Below are 22,782 nucleotides of genomic sequence, written 5' to 3' on the forward strand. Positions count from 1 at the left end.
AACGCCCCCACGGCTGAAAGGGCGAGTATGTTTGGTGGAATGGGGGATTCGAACCCGCATTATACGAGTGGAGCTTCCTAGCCACCTAGCCAGATAGAATTAGAAGTATGAATGTCTATAGCTTATACGTTATGGTTGAATCTTAAGTACACATGATTAAAGATTACTGAATGAAAATATATCGACTTAAGAACCGTAATTTGTTAATTTGATAGCGTTTTACGTTTATCTACTGTAGAAATATCCAAGACGATGAGCTGGTGGAATCTCCTTTTCCGAACGGTCGAATATGGTTCTCTATACTTTACCACGAAGAAGATCAAATACTAGAAGTGACCCTCGTTAAAGCGAAGAATTTACCAGGTACGTTTTGCTCCTTACTCATCAAAGGCCACAACTGAGCTCTCATTTTAATGCCGAAAAGAAAATTAAGGATGTTTAAGACTAAGCACAGATGTTTTATGATAAAGATATTACTCAGTAGAGGGCAGAACTAGACTCCATTTCTAATATTGGAAAAAAGGTTAACAATAATTGAAATTAAGTACCTAAATGTTATGTTTAGTCCATCACTCACTAGAAAACACAACTTTCGCACTCTTTTTTTATAAATAAAAATATTAACAATAATTAAGATTAATATATTTACCTGCTAGAGAGCAGGATTGGGATATCTTTCCAAGTTGTTGTTTTTGTGCAAAGCTACACAGTTCTGCGTTCTTTCAACCGTGAGGAATCGAATCCTGGATTTTAGTGCTCTAACTCCATAAAAGTACCGCTGATCTACAGGAGGAGCCTCTCTTGTCAATAAGAAAAATAAGAATAGCGGATTTAGCTCTTTAGATACTAAAGAATAAACCTAACTCACAGTATAGTAAGAGTTTGTTTGTTTTTTAATTTATGCACAAAGCTACACAATGGGCTATCTGTACTCTGCCCACCACGGGTATCGAAACCCGATTTCTAGCGTTGTAAGTCCGCAGACATACCACTGTGCTACTTGGGGGCGTATAGTAAAAGAAGAACGGTTAAGAGTTGAAAGTGACATTTATAACTTAGCAAATTTATCTATTACAATACCAACTAGCTTTGATAGAAAACAAGACATTATCTGGAGTATTTTGTATCTTCAACCTAAACGGCACCTTATACGAAAATATGTTGAATAGCCATGTCAGAGACCCTGTAAGGAACACGTATAGACATTTCTAATTTGGAACTGATGACCAGACGAAAAAAAAACTATAAGTAACAACTCGTCGCCCATGAAGACAGTCTGAATGTGGAACATGCTTAGCAACATATTTCACTTCAACCTTTCGGCTTCCCGATACACAGCTCGGTACGCTAATCACTTTGTTAAGACAGTTAATAAAATTAAGACGCTTACGACATTATTATTATTATTGAGAATTGATAGAATGAAATACTAACAAAATAAATACAAACAGGAGAACACATCTGAGAGATATCTCCTCTCGTTGTTTTGGGAATCACTGAACTACTGAAACATGTTGAAAATGTAGAAATTAAAGTTTACATTCAAAGTTACACACACTTGATGACATGACATATCTTACTGTCCGCTTTGCTGTTTTGACAAGAACATTTCTCAACTGATATCGGTTTTGATTTTGTTACTAAAATGAGTTTTTAATGTTTCGTATGACATCAACAAAAATATTAGCCAAATAGAGGTGTTTTACACATAACTAAAAAGGTTGGACAGCCTGTAACACACACACACACACATTCGAAATTAAAAGAGTATTAAGATAGGCGTAAAAACAAAAGTCTATATCAAACTCAAACAGTAATAAACGAAGGTGGATAGAGAGAGGTGCGTTAAAGATATAATCTAGATGTCACAGTTGATGTATTGTGAAAAGCTATGGATTAGTCGTTGGTCATGAAAATTATTTATATAAATTCCGCCTAGACCACTATTGTGTATGTCGTATCCCAGCCGACCTAATGAGCTCTGGTATTGGGTAAAAGGGCTCGTCGGTACTGGATATGGCAGATGTAGTGTAGCTGACATACTAGTACATATCCTTCTTTACTTTCACCCACACTTTCTTAGAAATACGAGCCGAGCAACAGTAGCAATGGCAAGCAGTTGATTTACTATATAAATATGGCGCTAACTCGAATCGTAGATACACAAACAAATGTACAGAGTAAAAGGATTTACTTGATTTCTTTCATGTATCAAAAATAAAGTTCTTTGAGTCAGTGATGGTTTTAGTTGGTCTGTGAACATGTGCACATATATAGTAAAGGAAAACTATGCTAGGCACAGTATTTACTTACTTATCTGTCTAAGCATATTTAGAGATAATACGGAACATCTCATGCGCTACGAACACATAAATAAGGACCTAAAGCAAGAAAATTAATTCTTAATCGTAGTAATACTAATTAATGAGTAGAAACTAGCATGGAATATGAAATTGCGTTGTTAGGCTAATTACAATTTAATTTTTTTTCTTACTTTATCATTGTTTTAGGACGGAATCCAAACCAGACACCCAGGGATCCTTTTGTTAAGCTCTACCTTCTACCTGATGAGGAGAACTGTCAACAATCGAAAGTTCGCAGGCGGACCCTAAATCCCAAGTTTCATGAAACCTTCAAGTTTTCGGTAAGAAACGCAAATAGCGTTAAACATTTGTTAGAATTAAGAAACGTTTGCCTTTATTACCTGAAGTTCCTTCACGTTACTGAAGGTAATATCTGTTTGATTCAGAATTAGGTCTGAATATGTGTGTGAAAAACAAATCACATGGACTATGCAATATAATTTCTATTTCTCTAAGCCATGAAACTAATACAGAATAAAATAAAAAAATACTGCGAACATTATCAGTTTTAAAAGGTCTAGAAAAATGCACAAATCTGTCATATAATAATACTTATGCTATTTCTTATGCGTATTGTAAGCACAAACTAATACGTGTAGCATATTGAGTAGCTTTTTGTTTTCAGAAGTTGGACTGAAGCTAGATTACAGGTCAAACTATAAGTTTAAAATATACTTGTGTAAGCTTGTTTGTTTGTAGTTAAGCACAAAGTTACACCAAGGGCTATTTGTGCTCTGCCCACCACAGGTATCGAAAACCGGTTTGTAGAGTTGTAAGTCCGTAGACATCCCGCTCTGCCACTGGGGGCTTGTGTAAGCTCCAAGACCCAACACATTAGCTTGTTCTTATAGCACTAAACAATATTTAAATTGAAAGACATTTAAGTTGGTCGATACCTTTATACGTACATCAATAAAGCTTATTTTTAGCGCGAAGCTAAACAATGGGCTATCTGTGCTCTGGCTATCGTAAGAAATCGAACACTGAATTTTAACGTTGTAAGTCCTTAAACCTATCGCTGATCCACCAGAGGACAAAAAAGTTAAGGAACCTATGGTTTCAAAACATCCAGGTATATTACAAATTAAGATATACAGTTTACTTGTGAACGATGCATATGAAAAAAACAACAACCTTGAAACAGAATCATAAGTTGGACAAACTATATCAAGATAAACAATGTGCAATATGGAAAAGTTCGCCAAAAAGTCTACTGTTAAGGAATGTGACCACCTCGAGCTGCTGAGCATGTTGTAGTTGATCAATTTCTGTAGAATTAGTGACAACTCTTCAAACAGAACTACTGCTAGCTGAGAAAGGAATAGATCTGGTAATTTCAGTCCGTTACACATCTCCCCAGGACGCTCCAAACGTTTTCAACCGGACTAAGGTCTGGAGAAAATGCCGATTACTCTAATCTTTCGATTTCATTTGACAGAAGGTATTCGCCACAATCCTGGTTCTATTTGATCTGATATTATCATCCATTTAGGATAAAATAATATCAAAGAACACCAGCATGTGAACGCACATAATCTTCAAGGATGTCGTCAGTATACCTCAGAGCATTTATATAGCAACTCTGCAATACTTAGATATATACAACGATAATGAAGATGCCAGCCCAGACCGATATTCCACACCTCCAAAGTTTCACCGTTTCCGAATACAGCAATCCAAGAACCGTTCACGACGTATTCTCCAGACCTTGATCTAATGGTGAACAGAACATTGGTTCATCTATTATTGCTCCAACTGAGATGTTCCTAAAACCATTTTTTCCTCTATGAACGATGAGACTGGCTTATTATTCGAAATACAGGCCAAATGTAGCTATCTGGAAATAGCTGGTGTTGATACCCTCCTATTTTCCTTGGCCAGTGGGGATATGTACGGTTCTAGATCACTGTTATAATCAAGTAGCGACCCGTCCTAGATCTAGCAGAAATATTCCCCGTGTCTGGAAACGATCTATACATCAGATTCATCACTCCAAGTCGAGACCAATTTGTCTCTGACTCTGTCCTGTTTCGAGTCTTCCACATTAGATTATCCTCTGAGTGTAATCAACTGCCCATGTTTATTGCGGGAACACTATTCAAGCTGTTTAATAGTACAAAAGTTTATCATTAGGAGATTTGTTTGTTTGAAGTTGTTGTTTTTTTCTAACAAAGCTACACAATGGGCTATCTGTGCTCTGCCCATCACAGGTATCGAAAAACGGTTTCTAGCGTTGAATTTCCGCAGACATACCGCTGTGCCACTGGTGGGCACATTAGAAGGTCAAATGCCTTAAATTGAAGGTTTCCTACTCTTATACCTGTATGGGATATTTGAATATTTATACGTGAATTCTTTTTCAAGCGGATATGCACATGTCATTTCCAACGTAGTTCAATCACGATCTCTCTTTCCACCTTCTCCCCTTTTTTTTTAGGAAATTAGAGGCGTTCCTTAGCTTGTTTGTGTGTAAGAGAATAACCAACGTTAATTCATTTTCATTTAATAAACATTAAAAAGCGTAGCAGAACAAAAACTTATAACGAAAGCTTAATTTTAATTTGAAGTATAGCAAACATTTGTAGTATATTTCAGGGGAAAGCTTCGTATAGATATTTTTATGAACGTTACGTTTACATGGTTTCTGTTTTGAACATTTAATTTATATCTCGTTTTTTGTTGTTGTTATTTTACAGGTAACTAAGGAGGATGTTGCCGATAGAACCTTGAGACTGGCTGTTTATGACGTAGATAAAAGAAAAGTTCGTCACTCTTTAGGTCACGTTCTTGTTCCATTAGGAAAGATCAACTTTCATGATGACATAGTCAACTGGAGAAATTTGGAGCCCACTACTCAAGTAGGCAATGCAAAAATGTTATAAAATCTCTGCATCTTTCATGGTTCGTTTAAATGTCTGGAACAACAGGGGATTAAAAATCCTAGTTGATTTACACACGCGCTAGTGATTTATTATTTTAATATCTCTTAAATCCTATTATCAACGACGGGTTCCATAGGACCCTATGGTTCTTCAAATGCATTTTTCTAAACTATGTATGCACCAAATTGCTTGTGGGCCCCTTACAGGGGCCTCTAACAATATAGAAGTCTGTAACATACTATCAATATTGCAACTAATACCAATAATTCCTATTGGAATCTCATACGTATTTCACATAGAAAAATGGGTGATTTCAGTGAATTTTTTTTTCTGGTCAGCCACTTATGCTGAGTGTTGTAACAGGCATAGATATGCTATTTCTCATGATGATGCAGTATGTGGACCCTACCGGTTTTGAGCGGTGTATAAAAAAATAGGTAATTTGAGTATTAATTGAATGATCATTACTCCCAATTGCAAATTTCTCTTCTTTATATTATTTTTTGTAGATTTTATATAATTTTTAACAGGTTAAATATTTTGTTTCGTTCCGAATCTTCTTATTTACGCTCAAACCATCTCATTACTGGCGGGTCTTTGGAAGATGTAAGTTGATAATTGTACCAGGGGAACACTCGGTAAAGAATGGGCTGAGCAAAGTTGAAATTTGTTTACATTTTGACATTGAAAGATGATCTAAAGGCTCACATAGAACTTATAACGTAAGATGTTGAATTATCTTAACCTATCTTAAAACTTGTATTATAAGAAAAAATATAGTTCACAAAAATATTATACAACTTTCTGAATTTTACAACATTTTCTGAAAAGCACATCAGGTATACTAGCATTATTTATTACTTGCAATAAATTTTTAAAAGTAATGTAGCATCACTATATGTTTATTGAACGATATTTCGTTGTTTGTTTTTTTTTTACTTAATTGATATAAAATGATTATAACTTACAAGGGCTAATTGTAAAATATTTTTACAACAAAGAATAACAGTTCTTTGGGAGAGATTCAAGTAGGCCTATCCTGTAGCCCCTTTAACAGCAGAATTAAAGTGGTGGTGGAAAGAATTCGAAATATCATTGGGATAGACAGTGGTGAAGCAGGTAAGTCAAGAAGTTATGCGATTTGAAATGAAGAATTGTGCTTTTATTTTACTCAAAAGAAGATAAACTGTATCAAAGTTTATTTTTCAATGCTGCTGTTTTGTACGTGAATATGAAATGAAAATCGTCACTGGCTAATTTAGGAAAGAAATTATATACCTTAATTTCCTTCTCGATTAATGAATAGACTAGTAAGTTAACGGTGTGAATGTTAAGGCTTACACTGACACATTAGATAACCAGGGATAAGAAGAAACACATAAAACAGAATTAGAAAATCAACATTTTTGTTTCATTATTGTTTTCAACTATATTTTTCTGAAAATAACTGTTTGGTTCCACAAATTGTTAAGTTTAAACTTCATCAAACATATAAAACCTCAATTTCCCACTTTTTTTTTGCTTATTTCAAGTCTTACCAAGAGCATGTCCTAACTCGTTTATTCCAAGTCAAACCAAAACTATTACACAGTACTATCTTACCCAATTCTCTTAACCTGTTTACTTGACGGTTGAGTCTTAAAATAACTCCTCTGGACTCTATGCCAAATACTCCAACTTCCACAAGATTCGTAAGCCCCATTGTCTTGTCTTCTTTATCCAAGGTACTACTCTTAGTCTCATGTAACCTTTCGAATATCGGCTCATATCTTGACTGTCCACATCTCATTCAGTACATAAAGCCTCTGTTTGTTTGTTTTTTACCCTATTCTTTTAAATCTCATAAAATCCTATAAGTCAGCTACTGTTTATTTTAAGTCTTTAAAAGTTACTTCTTAAACGCCGAAAGCCGAAGAAATACTGGAAATCAATAGGCCTAGAAATTGCTATAAAAATCACGTTAACTGCAAATGTTCTTCTTCCACATTTATCTTAATTTGTACATTGTGTTGGAAATACAGATCATCTGTGGGTAACTTGATTTTTATTCTAAGACTTGCCAAGACTATGTGGTCCAGTCTACTAACCTGTACCAGACCATGACCATAAGCCCGGTTTCTTACCGTGTTTACTTCAAGTTTTATCATGAACATGCGGCTCTAGCTTCCTATCTTCTTTACTCCAAGTCTTTTCAAGATAATGTGGCTCCAGCCTATACCTTGTTTGTTCCACGTCCCATCATGACCAAAACTATCTCTGTTTGGCTTTTTTACTTCCCTTTAGAATCAGAATTCGACAAGAGAATACCAGCTCTATCCTCTTCAACAGAATCCAACGTATAATGACTATAATATTCACATTCAAAACAAAAACAATAACCCAACAAGCAAATAAATTAAGTATCGAAAAACGTTGACTTTTTACTCATTGGAAAGTGCATTTTTTTATTTCGTAAACTAGAAAAGAAAGTAAGCCTGGGCGTCATTAGAGATCTAATATGGATCACTATGATAAAAATATACATTCACACTCATTATTGTTCACCATCTTGAAAATGTTGACGTGTAAGAATATAAACTCATACAAGCGATCTCTCACATCTCTCATTAGTTATGTATAAATTTTCAACCAATTCTATAATTGACCTATTAAGGCTTGTTGATACTCGCGATTTAAGTTGTGGCTCAGTAAAAAGCTGTTTTTTTAAACATTTGAATCAAGAAAAAGCACTCAACTCCAAGGTAAAGCATTCTGTCCTTTCTGTTTTCAAACTTTTTAAGTAGTTTTTTCATTTAAAATGCAGATTTCTTTTTCAAGATTTCAAAATCTTTATCATCACACCCAGTAGTTTGTAAAACAAAGGGCCCCATGTCATTGTAGTTAACGTGCATGGTTCATGTTTTGCGATTTGCTGACGCAAAAACACGCTCTGCCCTTTGAGTCCATGAGTGCGCTGCAAGGCTTTATTTATTTGTTTTGGAATTTCGCGCAAAGCTACACGAGGGCTATCTGCGCTAGCCGTCCCTAATTTAGCAGTGAAAGACTAGAGGGAAGGCAGCTAGTCATCACCACCCATCGCCAACTCTTGGGTTACTCTTTTACCAATGAATAGTGGGATTGAATGCCACATTATAACGCCCCCACGGCTGAAAGGGCGAGCATGTTTGGTGGGACGGGAATTGGAAGCCGCGACCCTCAGGTTGCGAGTCGAGTGCCCTAAACACCTGGCAATGCCGGGCCCGTTGTAAGGCAGTCAAATCTCACTATTCGGTCAAACAATAATTGCTCAAGAGTTAGCGGTTGGTGCTGTTAACTAGCTGCTTTTCTCTAAAACTGTTTGTTTCATGATTTTCACACAAAGGTAAACCTTTGCCATAAATTGTGGAGAGCAGTTTTGAAGCATCGTAACACGAACCAGGAATTTTAACCACTAGACCACGTCTGACTCGCAGATAGTCCTTATGTATTTTTGCGCAAAAATTATAAACAAAGAAACTTTCTGAGAATAAAAAAAAAAACGTAAACAAAGTATTTAAATAAAAACAGATATTTCGATACCAAAAGTGAAACTTTTATTTGTTTTTGTAGGGGTTTTTGTGAAAATCCAGCTGTTCCATGGACGAAAGATGATGAAGACCAAACGGACATATCTTTATCATACAAACAGTAATGACAGCGAGATAATCGTTAATGAACAGTTCAACTTCGTCGTTTCTGATCGGTTTTTTGATGCCTGTAGTTTTGGCATTACCGTTTACTTGGCAGGCCCCTCCCCATTAATCAGAGATGAACCCTACGGTAAAGTTGTGGTTGGGTCATTTTTGTACGCTCGAGGAGAGCAACTTCTTCATTGGCAAGAAATGCTGACAAACCCTCGAAACCAAATTTCGAAATGGCATAATCTCGAATCCATAACTAGTAATTAAGTAATGTAGTAAAATGTAGAACTGTCACAATATCTTTACTCTGAAACCATGATAACATAATATATTTCTTTATCATGTAAACAAACACGGTTTAACATTTCTTCACAAGGTATCTGGTGACGTTGCTCAATTACCTGTTAAGTTTGAGCTTAAACGCAAAACATAAGAGGTCAAATTACATCTATCATTATAGAATGATATACTAGACGTAAAGAAGGTTACAAATATAAACAAGAGCAGTTGAATCTTGCAGTGAATATAGGTGTACGTAGTCAAAAACTGTATTTGAATACTACACACTTTCTAAGCATATTCTATAAAAACTCAAACAATATAAACTTTTACTTCTAAAATGTAAATATTTTCGGAAACCTTAACAATTAGTCATAGATTTTGAATTTAACAACGATATACAACACGCTAATTAAACAAACATGCACAAATAACAATGATATTTTTAGGTGACGTTATTGAAGTACTTCAAATAAATTAAATAATAATGTATTAAATATGTATTTGTCAATTATGTTTCATATTTTCTTATAGATTTATCCGTTTTACAAAATCTTGTCTAAAATTACATTACACGTTTTCTATTACTTTTGGGTTTTCGTATAAATATTTAAAAAATTATCACTAGAGTTTAAGCACAAATTAATTCTATTTTGCATGTATCTAAAAGCGAATGTCTATTTTCAAGTTGTAAATGTTTCACGGTACACAAAGTTTCGAGTAAATACTTCCTCCATCTTCTTGTATCATCTGCCCCCTAGTGGCACAGCGGTATGTCTAAGGACTTACAACGCTAGAAATCGGGTTTCGCTACCCGTGGTGGGCAGAGCCAGATAGCCCATTGTGCAGCTTTGTGCTTAACTTTAAACAACCTTGTATCGCCATCTGTTTCCTGCTCTGTAATATATTTCTAAATTAATTTTTTTCTTTTTCGCAGTGAATATGTCAATAACAATACCGCCAATGTTTTTTTGCAAACATGAATTACAAAATCAACATTTTATCACTTCCTAAAACTTTAATATTTTGTATCTAGCAGATCTCATTCTTTTACATGGATATTTTCTTGTATGATAAATCGTATTTACAAATTCTGAAAATGTTTACTTAATGTTATCAAACACTAGAGATGGACAACGAATTTTGAGCACTGCTTATCGTGTATTAGAGAGGTGTCGGACGTTCTTCCGCACCAAGCATAGAAGAATCGATATGATTTCAATAAGGTATGATTAACTTTTATAGTTGGTGAATGTCTGTGAAGAGGGAAATTGACTTTGGTTCTGGCTTGCCAAGAGACCTTACAATGTTTAAATTGGATTCAGGTCAGATGACTGTAGAAGTAAACTCACCATTGTACTCTGAGAAACATCCTCGAGATTCTGACGCTCCGGATTGGAACACTATCATCTTGGAAGACGCCATTTATTGCGGTGCCATAATGCATCACGAGCAACATCTGGGGGTATAAGATGCATAGCCCGTGGTAGTCAGTTTGCTATTAAGGGGCTAAAATCCGAGCGAACAGAAAGTAGTTTGCGCCATTACAGAACCATCTCCTCCTTTCATTACTGGTACGATGTATTTTGAATTCTACTGTTCAGGAGGATACATAAATGCGACCTCACGCAAACCGAGTAAGAAATATGGGTTGCCAGAAAATATTACCTGAATTCATTGTCTAAGCTCCAGTTGCAAGGATAACAACACTTGTATTTTTCCGTTTGGAGTGATTTATGAATACGCTATACTGTGTGACCGTAGTTTGTTCAATTTCTCTGATATATAATACTTCGTGTCTTCTTCGCTCAATGTGCCAGAACTCTGTGGTTTCTGTCGTTTAGGGCTTTCGGTCGCCCACTGTTGCATTTCGCTGTTGCTTTCCTAGGTGATTTTCATATGGCCACCACATCCAAAACTTTACCACGAGCTACACTAACATTTTCCATAATTTCCGTGACAGAAACCTATGAAATACGTACTCTTACAATCTTACTTACTTGGGATTCTGAGGGATCTTCGTGTTTGCATTCACTGTGCAGATATGAAATAGCTTAGCCTATGTAACCAAGGACCGAGAGTGGGCTAGTGTTTAGCGTGCCTGAACTGTGATTACGACAATTCAAATTTCATGTTCTGTTGCTGCAAAAATGCGCTCGTCACTTTGGGGCCGTGGGTGTGTAATAGAAGTGACAGTAAAATTACACCATTCGGTCATACTAAACTAGCCCACTTCAAAATTAAGTAAGGCTATGCGCAAGTATCCCTTTGTATAGCTTTGTGTAAAAATTCTAAAACAAACATGCCAAGTGTATACAAAGTTTTACTAGCCCCTGGACAACATTTGCATGTACAAATAGCCTTTATCTTCGCATAAATTGGCTTAATTGTGAAAGCATTTGCTCAGTTCAATTTTTGTTTTAGGCCTATCTCTATCTTTAACTGTATCTTAATGGTGTAGTGTTATTATTAAAACAGTTTGTAATTGTTATTTTTTATGTTTATAATATTACGGTTTGTGTCTTTATTGTAATTTATTAGGCCTCAATTCTTGATTATTCTTTTTTTGTTTTTATTGAGAGACTTTGAAAATTTTCTATTACTGTTTTGTTAAAGGTTAAATTAATTGAAAACAAATGAAGAAAGTGTAGTTTTTCTACAAGCAAAAAAGGCTGAGTTTGCGATTTAGTAAATACAAAATTTATTTAATTTTTGTTTGTTTGTTTTTCAGGAAAACAAATAACACCGTTACTCAAAGCAAACGAGATTTATTACAAATGTCAAAACACTAGAAGATATTGAGGACAATTTTGGAAATAATAATTTGTATTTCTGCTCAAAATTATGGCTTTAGTATCAAACAAACGAATAGAACTCTTTCAAATATTTAAAAAACATAGGTGCAGATTATTTATATGAAACATTTTTGTTGTACCACAGAATATAGAAAATCCTTGAGAATTCTCATACCTTCCTTGACTAATGTAAGATTCATAGGTTTTTCCTGGAGTGTGTTTTTTGTATGAGTAGGCAATCACCTGTTACTGTATCTCACACCTTACGTTTTGTTATGATATTCAAATTTGTTTTCAAAGAAATAAATTTCTCACTCTAAAAAATGGTTTAATTTGCACATTTAGTTAGAATTTGTGGCCCTGTTTAAAATGCTGACTTCTTAACAGGTTGTTGTCATGCATACGTTAGTACCAATAATATAAAATACCTAAGTTCTATTGCAGAATTCAAAGCCCCCCTCCCCCTCCACCCTCATGATACACAAATGGCCTAATGTACCGATCAAGTGCCTCCGTTAACCTCGTTTCCATCTATAGGTACCACAAGTGAATCCGTACCCGAAAAAATATATTAAAAAATAAATAACTATTAGAGCAACCGCCTCTGGTGAGTTTGACCACACGAGTTTGTGAGTGAGGATATGAACATGATTTCAAACAGAGTGATGACCGAGAACTCAAGATCTGTGAAGGCATACTCATAGACCTCCATCATGTTTTCGTAGCCTTTCAGGCGCGTTGTATTCCCTATTGGTAAGGTAACAACGCCACATATATAAGGACACTCCCATCTCACCCCAAGCCCGCCTACCAAGTTTGGTCTTTCTAGCCCCATGAATTCACGGACAAACAAGCAAGTTCACAAACAATGTGAATTAATATCGGACAAAACATCTCAAGAACATCAAACTAAATTTTTAGGGATGATCACTTATTGAACATTTCAATGATGTTAGTGCAGTTGAATTTATTGTTAACTTCGTTAAGTTCCAGAACTTCTAAATTCGATTTATTCTAATTTAATTACTTATAATCCTTAAATACGATTAAGTAAACCTTTCTTAAATTGTTATTTAAATACTGTTGGAGTGTAATTAATAGTATGAGCATATAACTCGGAAACCTCCGATTTGTAATATTTGTGAAGATTCACTTAAAAATTATATTGTGGAATATGCCCTGAAATATCCAGAAAAAGTAGCTTCACACAATGTTCATGCTTAACTAAAAATAACCAATGTGTCATCGACATAGCATCTGTAATAAAAAGGTTTGAAGCCATAACACAATAGTTTCGCACCATGACTTTATATGATAATTCATAAACGAGTTAGATTATGAGAATTTTGATTATTTACTGTATTAAAATCACTCTTTTAGAATACTACATCTATTTCATTTTAAGGATGAGAGTCGAAGTAAAATGATGATTTGTTATATGCGAATTTACATTGTTCTCGTTGTCGGAATGGATATGTGGGATCCACTACTAGTTAGGTGGTTGTCTGCTCGTATAAAATAACATATTCCAGTAAAACTTGAGAACTCTTCTAATTTTACTCAATATATCCTGACAGCACTACATGTTGCTATTGAAAATGAAACTTACGTCATAGTTAACGGAGATTATAATGAGCTGCAACTGAGGGTTCTGGAGAGTTTGGTTACTTTTAAAATTAAGACATTGTTGGACCAATAAAATTTTGCTTATATGCTTGGATTACACGTGAACTTCTTGTGTCTGGAACTTAATCCTATGTGAACAGACTTGAAGTAATGAAAGAATATCATTGAAACCTGACAATGATTTGCCAAGAGACAAATGAAACAAACAAGAACACATATATATATATATATATATAAATCCTCTCAAAAGCACACTTATGGATTAATATAACTCTGTTTAATCATTTATTTTTTACATTTATCCACTAGGAGAAAGATCAAAGAATATCTTTGCAATCCTTGTTGGAATTATTCGATTTAATTTGTTAATTGCATCATTCAAAATAGAACACCTAGTTGAATAACAAAAAGAAATATGAAGCATTGTTCTAGTGTATAGAATTCATTTACTTAACTACAAAGATCCTATACTTTGTAATCGCGCATGTAAAAGTGATTCAACTTTTCGGTGATATGAAAATGTGATACATATATATAAATACGTTCCGTTTTTTGAAACTTTTGTCATTAAATGTTAAGTATTATGTACATGAAGCTTGTTAAGATCTATTTCACCTTGCAGCAAAATGAAAAGTAAATTTGACAAGATTGTATCATGTTATGTTAAATAAAACCTCATAATTACATTTGTGTCTTTACAGTCTTCCAAAGTTTTGGATCATATTTCTGTTGTTTATCTATTTTAGTATCATTGCCATTCGAAATACTAAATGTGTAATAACATCTACCAGAAGAGCTGCTAAGAATTGTACAATAAAAATCACAATTAATAATATAATAAATAGTCTACATTATGCCTAACAGGCAAACTACAAAAAACTTTTGTAGTTTTTTTGGCCGTTAACCCAAGAACCCTTGACGAGGTTGAACCCGCTTAGCAAAACTACTAAACACTGAAACAGAATTGTCATATGCTCAGCTTCTTGTATCATGACTATCACATTTAGCTAATGTAGTAGTTACTATTTAAGATACTCGATGTTATATATTAAATATAGCTATCGCTCTGAATAGCTAAAATAAATATTGAATTATTTATATTTAAAACTGCAAATTACTATAAATTACAGAATTACACTCGAACTTTCGTCTTACTTACTAACTTCCAGCTAGATGTCCACACAATCCACCATAACTTTTGAGGGTGATCTTGCTAAAGAAAGTAAATTTTGAAAGATCTAGAAAAGGGGGTACTTTCGAATAATTGACTTTTATTCTCATTCAGAAGTAAAAGGGCCCTTAGGTTTTTTTAGTAATCATTTATGATAATTTTTTCACCATTGGCTAAAGAAGGTCTGCCAAATGGCCAGGCTTGAAAGGAAGGGGAGGAGGGTTTTAAACAGAATAAACTACAGGTGACCAGTTCTTAAAAGAGAAAAGATAATTTAAGAATAGTTAGCAAAACATTTGAGGAAAGTTATATACAGCAGATACAGTTTTAAATTTCTAACATGTGACGCATGCTTAGACTTTTGTTTTACTTTATAAGGACAGGATAAAGAAAGTTCCTTATATCCTAAAGAGACTGTGCTAATTATGTGACCGATACTGAGTCAACGACAACACTGTGATGAATAATTGACCCAGCAAAACCTTGGCGGAGTTGACTAAAATGATAAGTGTGAAAGGTTAAATGCTTAGGACTGTGTTGGAGTACGTACGTCTAGCATAAAGAAAGTTATTTTTATTTTGTATTGAACATGTTAATTATACGATTTACACTGAGTCAACGATCACACTGTGGAAAAAAATTGATTCGGCATAACTTATATCAGAATTGAATAAAATAGCTCTTAAAGGTAGAATGTTTAGGTTTGTATTGTATTATGTAAAGAAGGGATAAAGAAAACTATGCATAATTCATAGATAATATATTATATTATAAAATCAGTTTTCATAATATCGTTATTGGAGATTGTCTGAACAGTGACGAAATTGTCAGTGTTATATATATTAGTTAAAAAATAAATATTTTTTAACACAACATTTTAAAACTGGCGTGTGTAGTTTTTTAAAAGGAAAATTTTATGTGTTAGTGTTCTAGCTCACTCGTTAAAATCTTCCAAATTACAACAAATTCTAGCAGATTTAATGAGTTGTGATAGATAAGCATTATAGCATATTTTCTTTGGATTGCTTGCGTCTGGAAATGGGAAAATTATAGCTTTAAAATTAAATTCTCTCTTTTATTCTAAGCCTTGAGGTCAAATGTTTGATTGATAATGCCAATGTTTAAACTGAAGTAGTTTGCTACATTTGTATTGGTTGAACGTTTTTCATGCACTAGATTTGTTGGGTTAGTATGCTTCATTAGAAATGTCAAGAAAATTTGATAGGTTTGGTACAGCTGTGTCGTCGATGTATTAACATATTCTTTTAATTTGTAAAGCTTTATGATAGCCTTTATTGAGACGTTTTGTGATTTATTGATGTTGAAGTTCAAAAAGAAATACATCCTCTACTTGTGAACTATTCTTTTAATTTGTAAAGCTTTATGATAGCCTTTATTGAGACGTTTTGTGATTTATTGATGTTGAAGTTCAAAAAGAAATATATCCTCTCCTTGTGAACTAAAGTTACCACCCCTTGGCATGCTTTGTGTTCGTTTAGAGATGTATAATCATACGAATGTGTTGTTAAGTAAAATATTTAAGACTTGTATAAAGTCATTCATGTAAAACTGTAATTATGTTGATGATGAGTATTATCAAAAAAAAGCATTTAGTATCATCTATGCAAATCATTAATTTACCTCAGTTTTTAAAAGAGATATTAATTACAAACTTAAGTATTTAACTAATTTCGTGTAAGGATAGGCTGATATGAAGGTTGCTGAAATAAAATGTTTTGACAAATTTAACTGTGAAACATTTTAACTTTTGCTTGCATTTGTTACATTTTCGATATTTATATATGGATTAATACCTGTCCTTTCTTTAATAACGCTGCAATCTTTGTTTGAATGTTCTTTGATGTACTTAAGATCTTTAACTATTGAAAGGGATAAATCTTTTGTAGTGGATTTTTTGGTTTCAACTATGAATCTGTATTTACAAGGTGACTTTAGGAGAAACTGGGAGTTACATGACTGTTAATATCTGTATCAATTGAAAACTGTGTTAAAAGTTTATTGCGTTGTTTGGTAATGTCGTATTTACAAGGTGACTTTAGGAGAAACTGGGAGTTGCATGACTGTTAATATCTGTATCAATAGAAAATTGTGTTAAAAGTTTATTGCGTTGTTTGGTAATGTCGTTCGCATTAGTTTTAGCATAAGTATGATATTGCTTCTGGTGAAAACTTGAAAATTTTCCAGAACCGGTAATATTACCGGTATCAGACCCCAGCTTGCCATTACCAATCTGAATACTGCACGAGTTCCATTAACAAACTTTTCACAACCATCCGGTATCAAAATTACTTTGTTGTACTACCACAGCAACGGTTGAACCACTGGGAATATCAATGTCAAACCATGGATCACCAATCTGAAAACTGGCGTCAGCAGATAACTTTTCTAAGGTTTATATAATACTTAAAATAATAAATATATTTAGTTAATAATACATCATATTATTCAGCCAGTTTTATTATGTTGTACGACTACTCACTGTATAGTAGAGCTGTAAGTACAACAAGCTAGTCTCTATGCACTCAGAATGTGCTAACTTACCCCAGTTACAACACAAAGATACGAGAAATACAATTGTATAATAAATTCCATCAGAAAAGCTGATAAAAATTATACAATAGTAATAGTAATCGTAAAGAATAATAAATAGTCTTATTAACACAAGTCTGCGAATTTAAAGTTCATATAAATTATTTTGGTTTTATTAATTGATTTTCCATAATTCAACTACGCAGATTTTGAAAATAATATTCGTTTTTTTTTCTAGCACGTAAGGATGTTTACAAATCGGAAAAAAAAACTCTTACTTAGATCAAATTTACCACAAACATAACTGAACGTGTTTCGGTCATTACACAACCTCTTGTTGCCATAGCGACGAATAACTAATATTGAAAAAAAAATTATGTCAAAGTGCACGCACAAACAAATACTATCCAGAAATGATATGTCATGCGGCCTTTTAAATACTAGTGGCGTGTTTCTTGTGGGTTCTAGAACGATCGATAAGACTTTCATGTCGCGATTGATCTAGAGAAATCTATAGCCAGTGTTTGTCAACATTTTAAGCATGACAAAATTGCAACCGATTTCGATGAAAATGATTCGCTTATGTAAAAGTACATATGACGTTTTGGGAAAAATCTGTACGTGATGGAGAAAAATGGATATCATTTTTGGATTCAGCGTACAGAAATTACTGTAGAACATTAAAAAATTTCCAGACAACAAAACCATCGCAGACCTGTGTTATCAGTAACATGTAAACTAAAAAAAAACCAAAATGACCACTCTTCTTTAGGTTATCATCAGTTGAGTACCATCGCTGCTAGAAGTATTCCTGGTCCTTAACTCGGAAATACCTGTCGATGTTGTGCCTGCTTAGCGATATTACCAAGCACAATAGCAGAATTGTCACATGTAGAGATTCATGTACCATGCGTAGCACAATTGGTCAATACAGTTATTAGTATTTAAGAAATTGAATGTTATATATTATTCTAGTTAATACTATAAATAACTAAAATACATATTGAAGTATATAAATGTAATACTGTAAATTACTATAACGAAATGCGTACAAATATATGTCTTATTCAGTATGTGGCAGGTTCCAAATAAATGTCCGCAGAGCAATAGCACACTATGTTAATATATATGACCGCTAGTTTACCCAGTCTAGTTATACATATCTCAGATTTTAAAAGTGACAAAAACTTCATGTATTATACAGACGGTTGAGTACTTTATAGTAAAATTATTTTGGTTGTGCAAATCAGCAAGTCACGCTAAAACCACAATAGCTATAAAGTTGCAATGAAACGGATGTATCATAACTACATTTTGACAATTTTTGGCATTATGTATGTAGTGTGATGCTACCGAAAATTGGTCGTTTTTGTGAAGGGTATGTAACAGCCTTCCAACGCAAAAAATCAGATCCGGAATTTATAATTTCCAAAATGGGGATATCTCTTGCACTTAATGGCACTGTAAAACAAAATAGTATGAATCAATTTGGAAAACAGTACCATCAAGAAAGTAGCTTACAACAAGTTGTACTCCACCCGGAGTAAGCAAAGTGCAGCGTCTTCTAACAGATAAGGGTCCACGAATACAAAGGTCAGTGGCAAAAGTCGTCCGAATGTTCCAGGTAACAGAACCAAAGATAGTCAATGAGGATCTTCATCTAGAAAAGCGACACATGTCACGTGTGCACACGCTACTTCCACGATATGTCTCCGTTCAGCCGTTGCATACCTCAGTCAGCTGGATAATTAAACGGGTATTCATGCTATTCCATATGGAGACATGCCAGTTAAATTGTCAGACGTAGTGACTATGGTTTGCTGTGCGATTAAATTTTTAGAACGGGCGCTGGAAAGCGTCCTCCTCGTAACTAGATTGAATGTCTAAAGCAAGCAGGGAAGAAAGTCATGCTTTGGACTTAACAGCTTAAATACTGTCCCATTTGCAATGGAAACTACGCCCGTAGGGCTGTGGTCAAAATCGCGGTTGTGAGACAGAGCATGACTGGACGTGATGACATGGACTCTAACGACGAAGTGAGGCTTCCAAATCATTTTAAAATAATTCCGTCAACCTTTATTACACTTTTAGTCACGAGAAAATATGTTCAAGATTTAAAACATTAGTGCCAGTATGAGAGAGCTACTGTTTCTTATCATTAGAATATAGTGAATATTTAGTTAAAGAACAAGAACAGGTGTTTTGATAAAGGATTAAAACCATTATTTAGTAGTACAGAATATTAACTCACATGCAGTTGATGGTTAAATTTATGTAGTGCCTAGCATGATAGTATAGTACAGTAAACTTAAGCTGGATGTTACAATTTGTTTTCTTGGGCCTAAGGTAGAAATGTCTTCTACTAGCTAAAAGTCAGAGAAGAAAGATTAATGAAACTATCCAATAGGTTTTGGTTTATAGGCCATAATGAAGAGAAATACTTGAACTACAAGAACATAACATCAAAATGGTCTGTTAGAACAAGTGAATCAATATATCTATGTGTATGTTCCACCTAATCTCAGATCAACAGGAAAAATCCTTGATGGATTTATTTAGTGTTTAACAACAACAACAAACTGCACAACGCCAATAAACATAACCTTAATCAACTAATAATTTAGTGAGAGTACATGGATAGTAATTAATCAAGATATTCATAGTATAACTTAAAATTAAGTTAATTTTATTAATTTTTATTTCACAACAGGGTTTTCAAAATTTCACTTTTTCTCGACAGTTTCTAGATATATTATCTGCACAGACTCATAAAACTGAGGCATCTGTAGAGCTTACAAAGCAGTCCATTTTCAAAACACACTTATTTCAAAAATGATCAAACAAACAAATAAGAATAAAGAAAATATAAAACAAAGTATCTATTTTAGTTCCGTAAAATAAAGTTAAAAATAAAATAGGTTGAAACTAAAAGGTGAGGTTTATAAATGAGATAAAGAATTATTTTCCATTTTCCCATTTCTTCTAACACGTGTAAAGAATAAAATACATTAAAATAATACTCTAGAGAAGATGAGTACTTATAAACAAAATTACTTATTAAAAAGTTATTAGCTAAAAGTGGGTCTACAAGTTCGTAAAGCAACAAAAATTCATTATGGGAACATTTAATGAGCATAATGTAAATAAAATAAAAAAGACACATTTCGTAGCTTATGGAAACCAGAACTGACTTTAATACAATGGAAAAAATAAAAAGTAATATGAGCCAGGTAATGTTGTAAATATTGGTACAAGATGGCACCACTTCAACTTCTATTTATGTTTAAGTATTACATATGGAACAATTGTTTGTTTGTTTGTAATCAAGCACAAAGCTACACAATGGGCTATCTGTGCTGTGCCCACCACGGGTATCAAAACTCGGATTCTAGCGTTGTAAGTCCGGAGACATACCGCTGTGCCACTGAGAAATAAATGGCAAACAGTAGTTAGTCAGTTACTCTTCATTCTTCTCACACCAAGGAAAACTTTCGTTGAAATTAGTAAAAAAAGTATAAAATCACAAGTAGGGAGTATAAGAATTTAAATAGATAATGAAACGTTTAAAAAATAATTTGAGTGAAAGTACATTGATAAAGCAATTACCCATTGTTACTGTTTTATCCAGTTTTCTAAGAACGATAGAAGCCCAACACAGCGAAAAATGTTTTATTTTTAGTAATAATAAACTGTAATTAATTATACTTGTTATTTGATATTACGTTAGGACAATTATATTTTAACATTAGATTCGTCATATCCATTAGCGACGATGTATTTTGTTCAATCCAGAAATCTTCAGACCAGATGGGATATAACGAAGACAATACTGGTCGGAAAACTACTTATATACACCATTGTTGCAATAACAATTGCTCTGGTGTGAACGCCATTTACAAACTGGCGAAGCATCATTACAATTAATTATACTTGTCATAAGACATTATGTTAGGCATATTACGTTTTTAACACTATATTCTTAATCTAGCCCCTAAGGGATTTTCAAGAATAAGGGAAAAGTGTAAATTAATAGTATTTCAACCACACTATATTTGAAATATCATCATGCTTAATAATTAAAAATTGATTTGGTTTATCTGTTTAGTGTAAATCTGTATAATAGGCTCTCTGTGCTGGGTCAAACAAGTGGAATCGAACCTCTGTGAACTTATCGTTGGCCCATGGGGAAACGTAATCATAAATAATATTGCAAACAGACGAATGTGTACCTTTACCAGGTGGAAAATGTTTGAGCTAAATACTTTGTGTGTGTGTGGGTGTATTTTGTTAGAGCAAAGCCACATCGTGCTATCTGCTGTGTTCATCGAGGGAAAACGATCCCTGATTTGTTGTAAATCCAAAGACTTAACGCTGTCACACAGGGGGACAAATAATTTGTCTATCTAGGTTACTTAAAATTCTGTTAAAACTAAACATTTAGCCTACATTGCCTGAAGTTATATGTAGTTATGTAAGAAATTAAAGACTTGGGTATAAGTTTTTAATTTATTTTTACAGTATTGTCAGGTTTGTTTTTCGTCCTGACTGGTTGAACGAAACGTCTTATTTTGTTATTTGATTTGCAGAGATGAGATAATTGTAAACTGCATATAATTAATTGATGGACTTAAAATGCATAAGAATAATGTGTGCACAGTAGAGCATTTGACTGTAGCATTAACCTTTGAAAAATGTATATATTTTGAAATCTTACAATGATACGCTGACCATTTGTAGTCTTGTTTTTTGTATTCGAATTTCGCACAAAGCTACTCGAGGACTATCTGCGCTAGTCATCCTTAATTTAGAAGTGATAGACTAGAGAGAAGGTAGCTAATCAAACGACCCATCGCTAACTTTTGGGCTACTCTTTTACCACTGAATAATGGGATTGAAAGTCACACTATAACACTCCCACGGCTGAATGGATGTGCATGTTCAATGACAGGAATTCTACCCCAACCGACACGCAGATTGCGCCCTAACAACCAAGCCAATGTGTCGCCGCCATTACATCGAAACTGAATACCCCTCCACCCAAGAAAAAAGGCTTAACAGTTTGTATATAACTAAAGCATGGAGAAAGCATTTAAAATGTTATCATACCACACAAGGCAACTTAATTATATTAAATATATTGTTACGACAGCGGAAATCACGCGACGCTGGGAGCATGCGCGCTGGAGTTTCTAGAAGAATCATGAATTTTCCTGGCAACTCTAGTTTGTCCGAGGCGCCCTCTTTTTTCTAGTATATAAGCCTGGCAAAGAAAGCCAGCGAGATTGGCAGATAGATCGAAGAGATGGATAATTGATTCAAGCGAACAGTAGGCTCCGTAAGTAAAGTGTGTGAATCACTGTGATTTATAGCGTGTGTTATAAAGGTTGTTAAGTTTAAATTGACTGTGGAAATTCTGTGTATTACAAAAGTTGTATCGAGAAAGAATAAACTAGTTTT

At 33.9% G+C, this 22,782-nt stretch overlaps 1 protein-coding gene across 3 annotated transcripts in view; it reads left to right on the forward strand.

Annotated features, from left to right (window-relative positions):
* The window catches only part of LOC106460607 (synaptotagmin-15-like), a 49,490-nt gene extending 35,068 nt beyond the window's left edge, over nucleotides 1–14,422 (forward strand). For 2 of the 3 annotated variants that reach the window (XM_022387369.1, XM_022387368.1), the window contains 5 exons: nucleotides 239–363; nucleotides 2,511–2,644; nucleotides 5,060–5,221; nucleotides 6,247–6,364; nucleotides 8,834–11,659. In XM_022387369.1, coding sequence (XP_022243077.1) covers nucleotides 239–363; nucleotides 2,511–2,644; nucleotides 5,060–5,221; nucleotides 6,247–6,364; nucleotides 8,834–9,171 — 877 coding nt within the window. In that variant the 3' untranslated portion in view covers nucleotides 9,172–11,659. Of the gene's footprint in view, nucleotides 1–238; nucleotides 364–2,510; nucleotides 2,645–5,059; nucleotides 5,222–6,246; nucleotides 6,365–8,833; nucleotides 11,660–11,914 lie in introns of those variants that run through there. The other variant, XM_022387370.1, reaches the window with a different exon arrangement.
* The last annotated feature ends 8,360 nt before the right edge of the window (nucleotides 14,423–22,782 follow it).

This window comes from Limulus polyphemus, unplaced genomic scaffold (assembly GCF_000517525.1).
Source record: "Limulus polyphemus unplaced genomic scaffold, Limulus_polyphemus-2.1.2 Scaffold803, whole genome shotgun sequence".
Taxonomy (NCBI): Eukaryota; Metazoa; Arthropoda; class Merostomata; order Xiphosura; family Limulidae; genus Limulus; species Limulus polyphemus.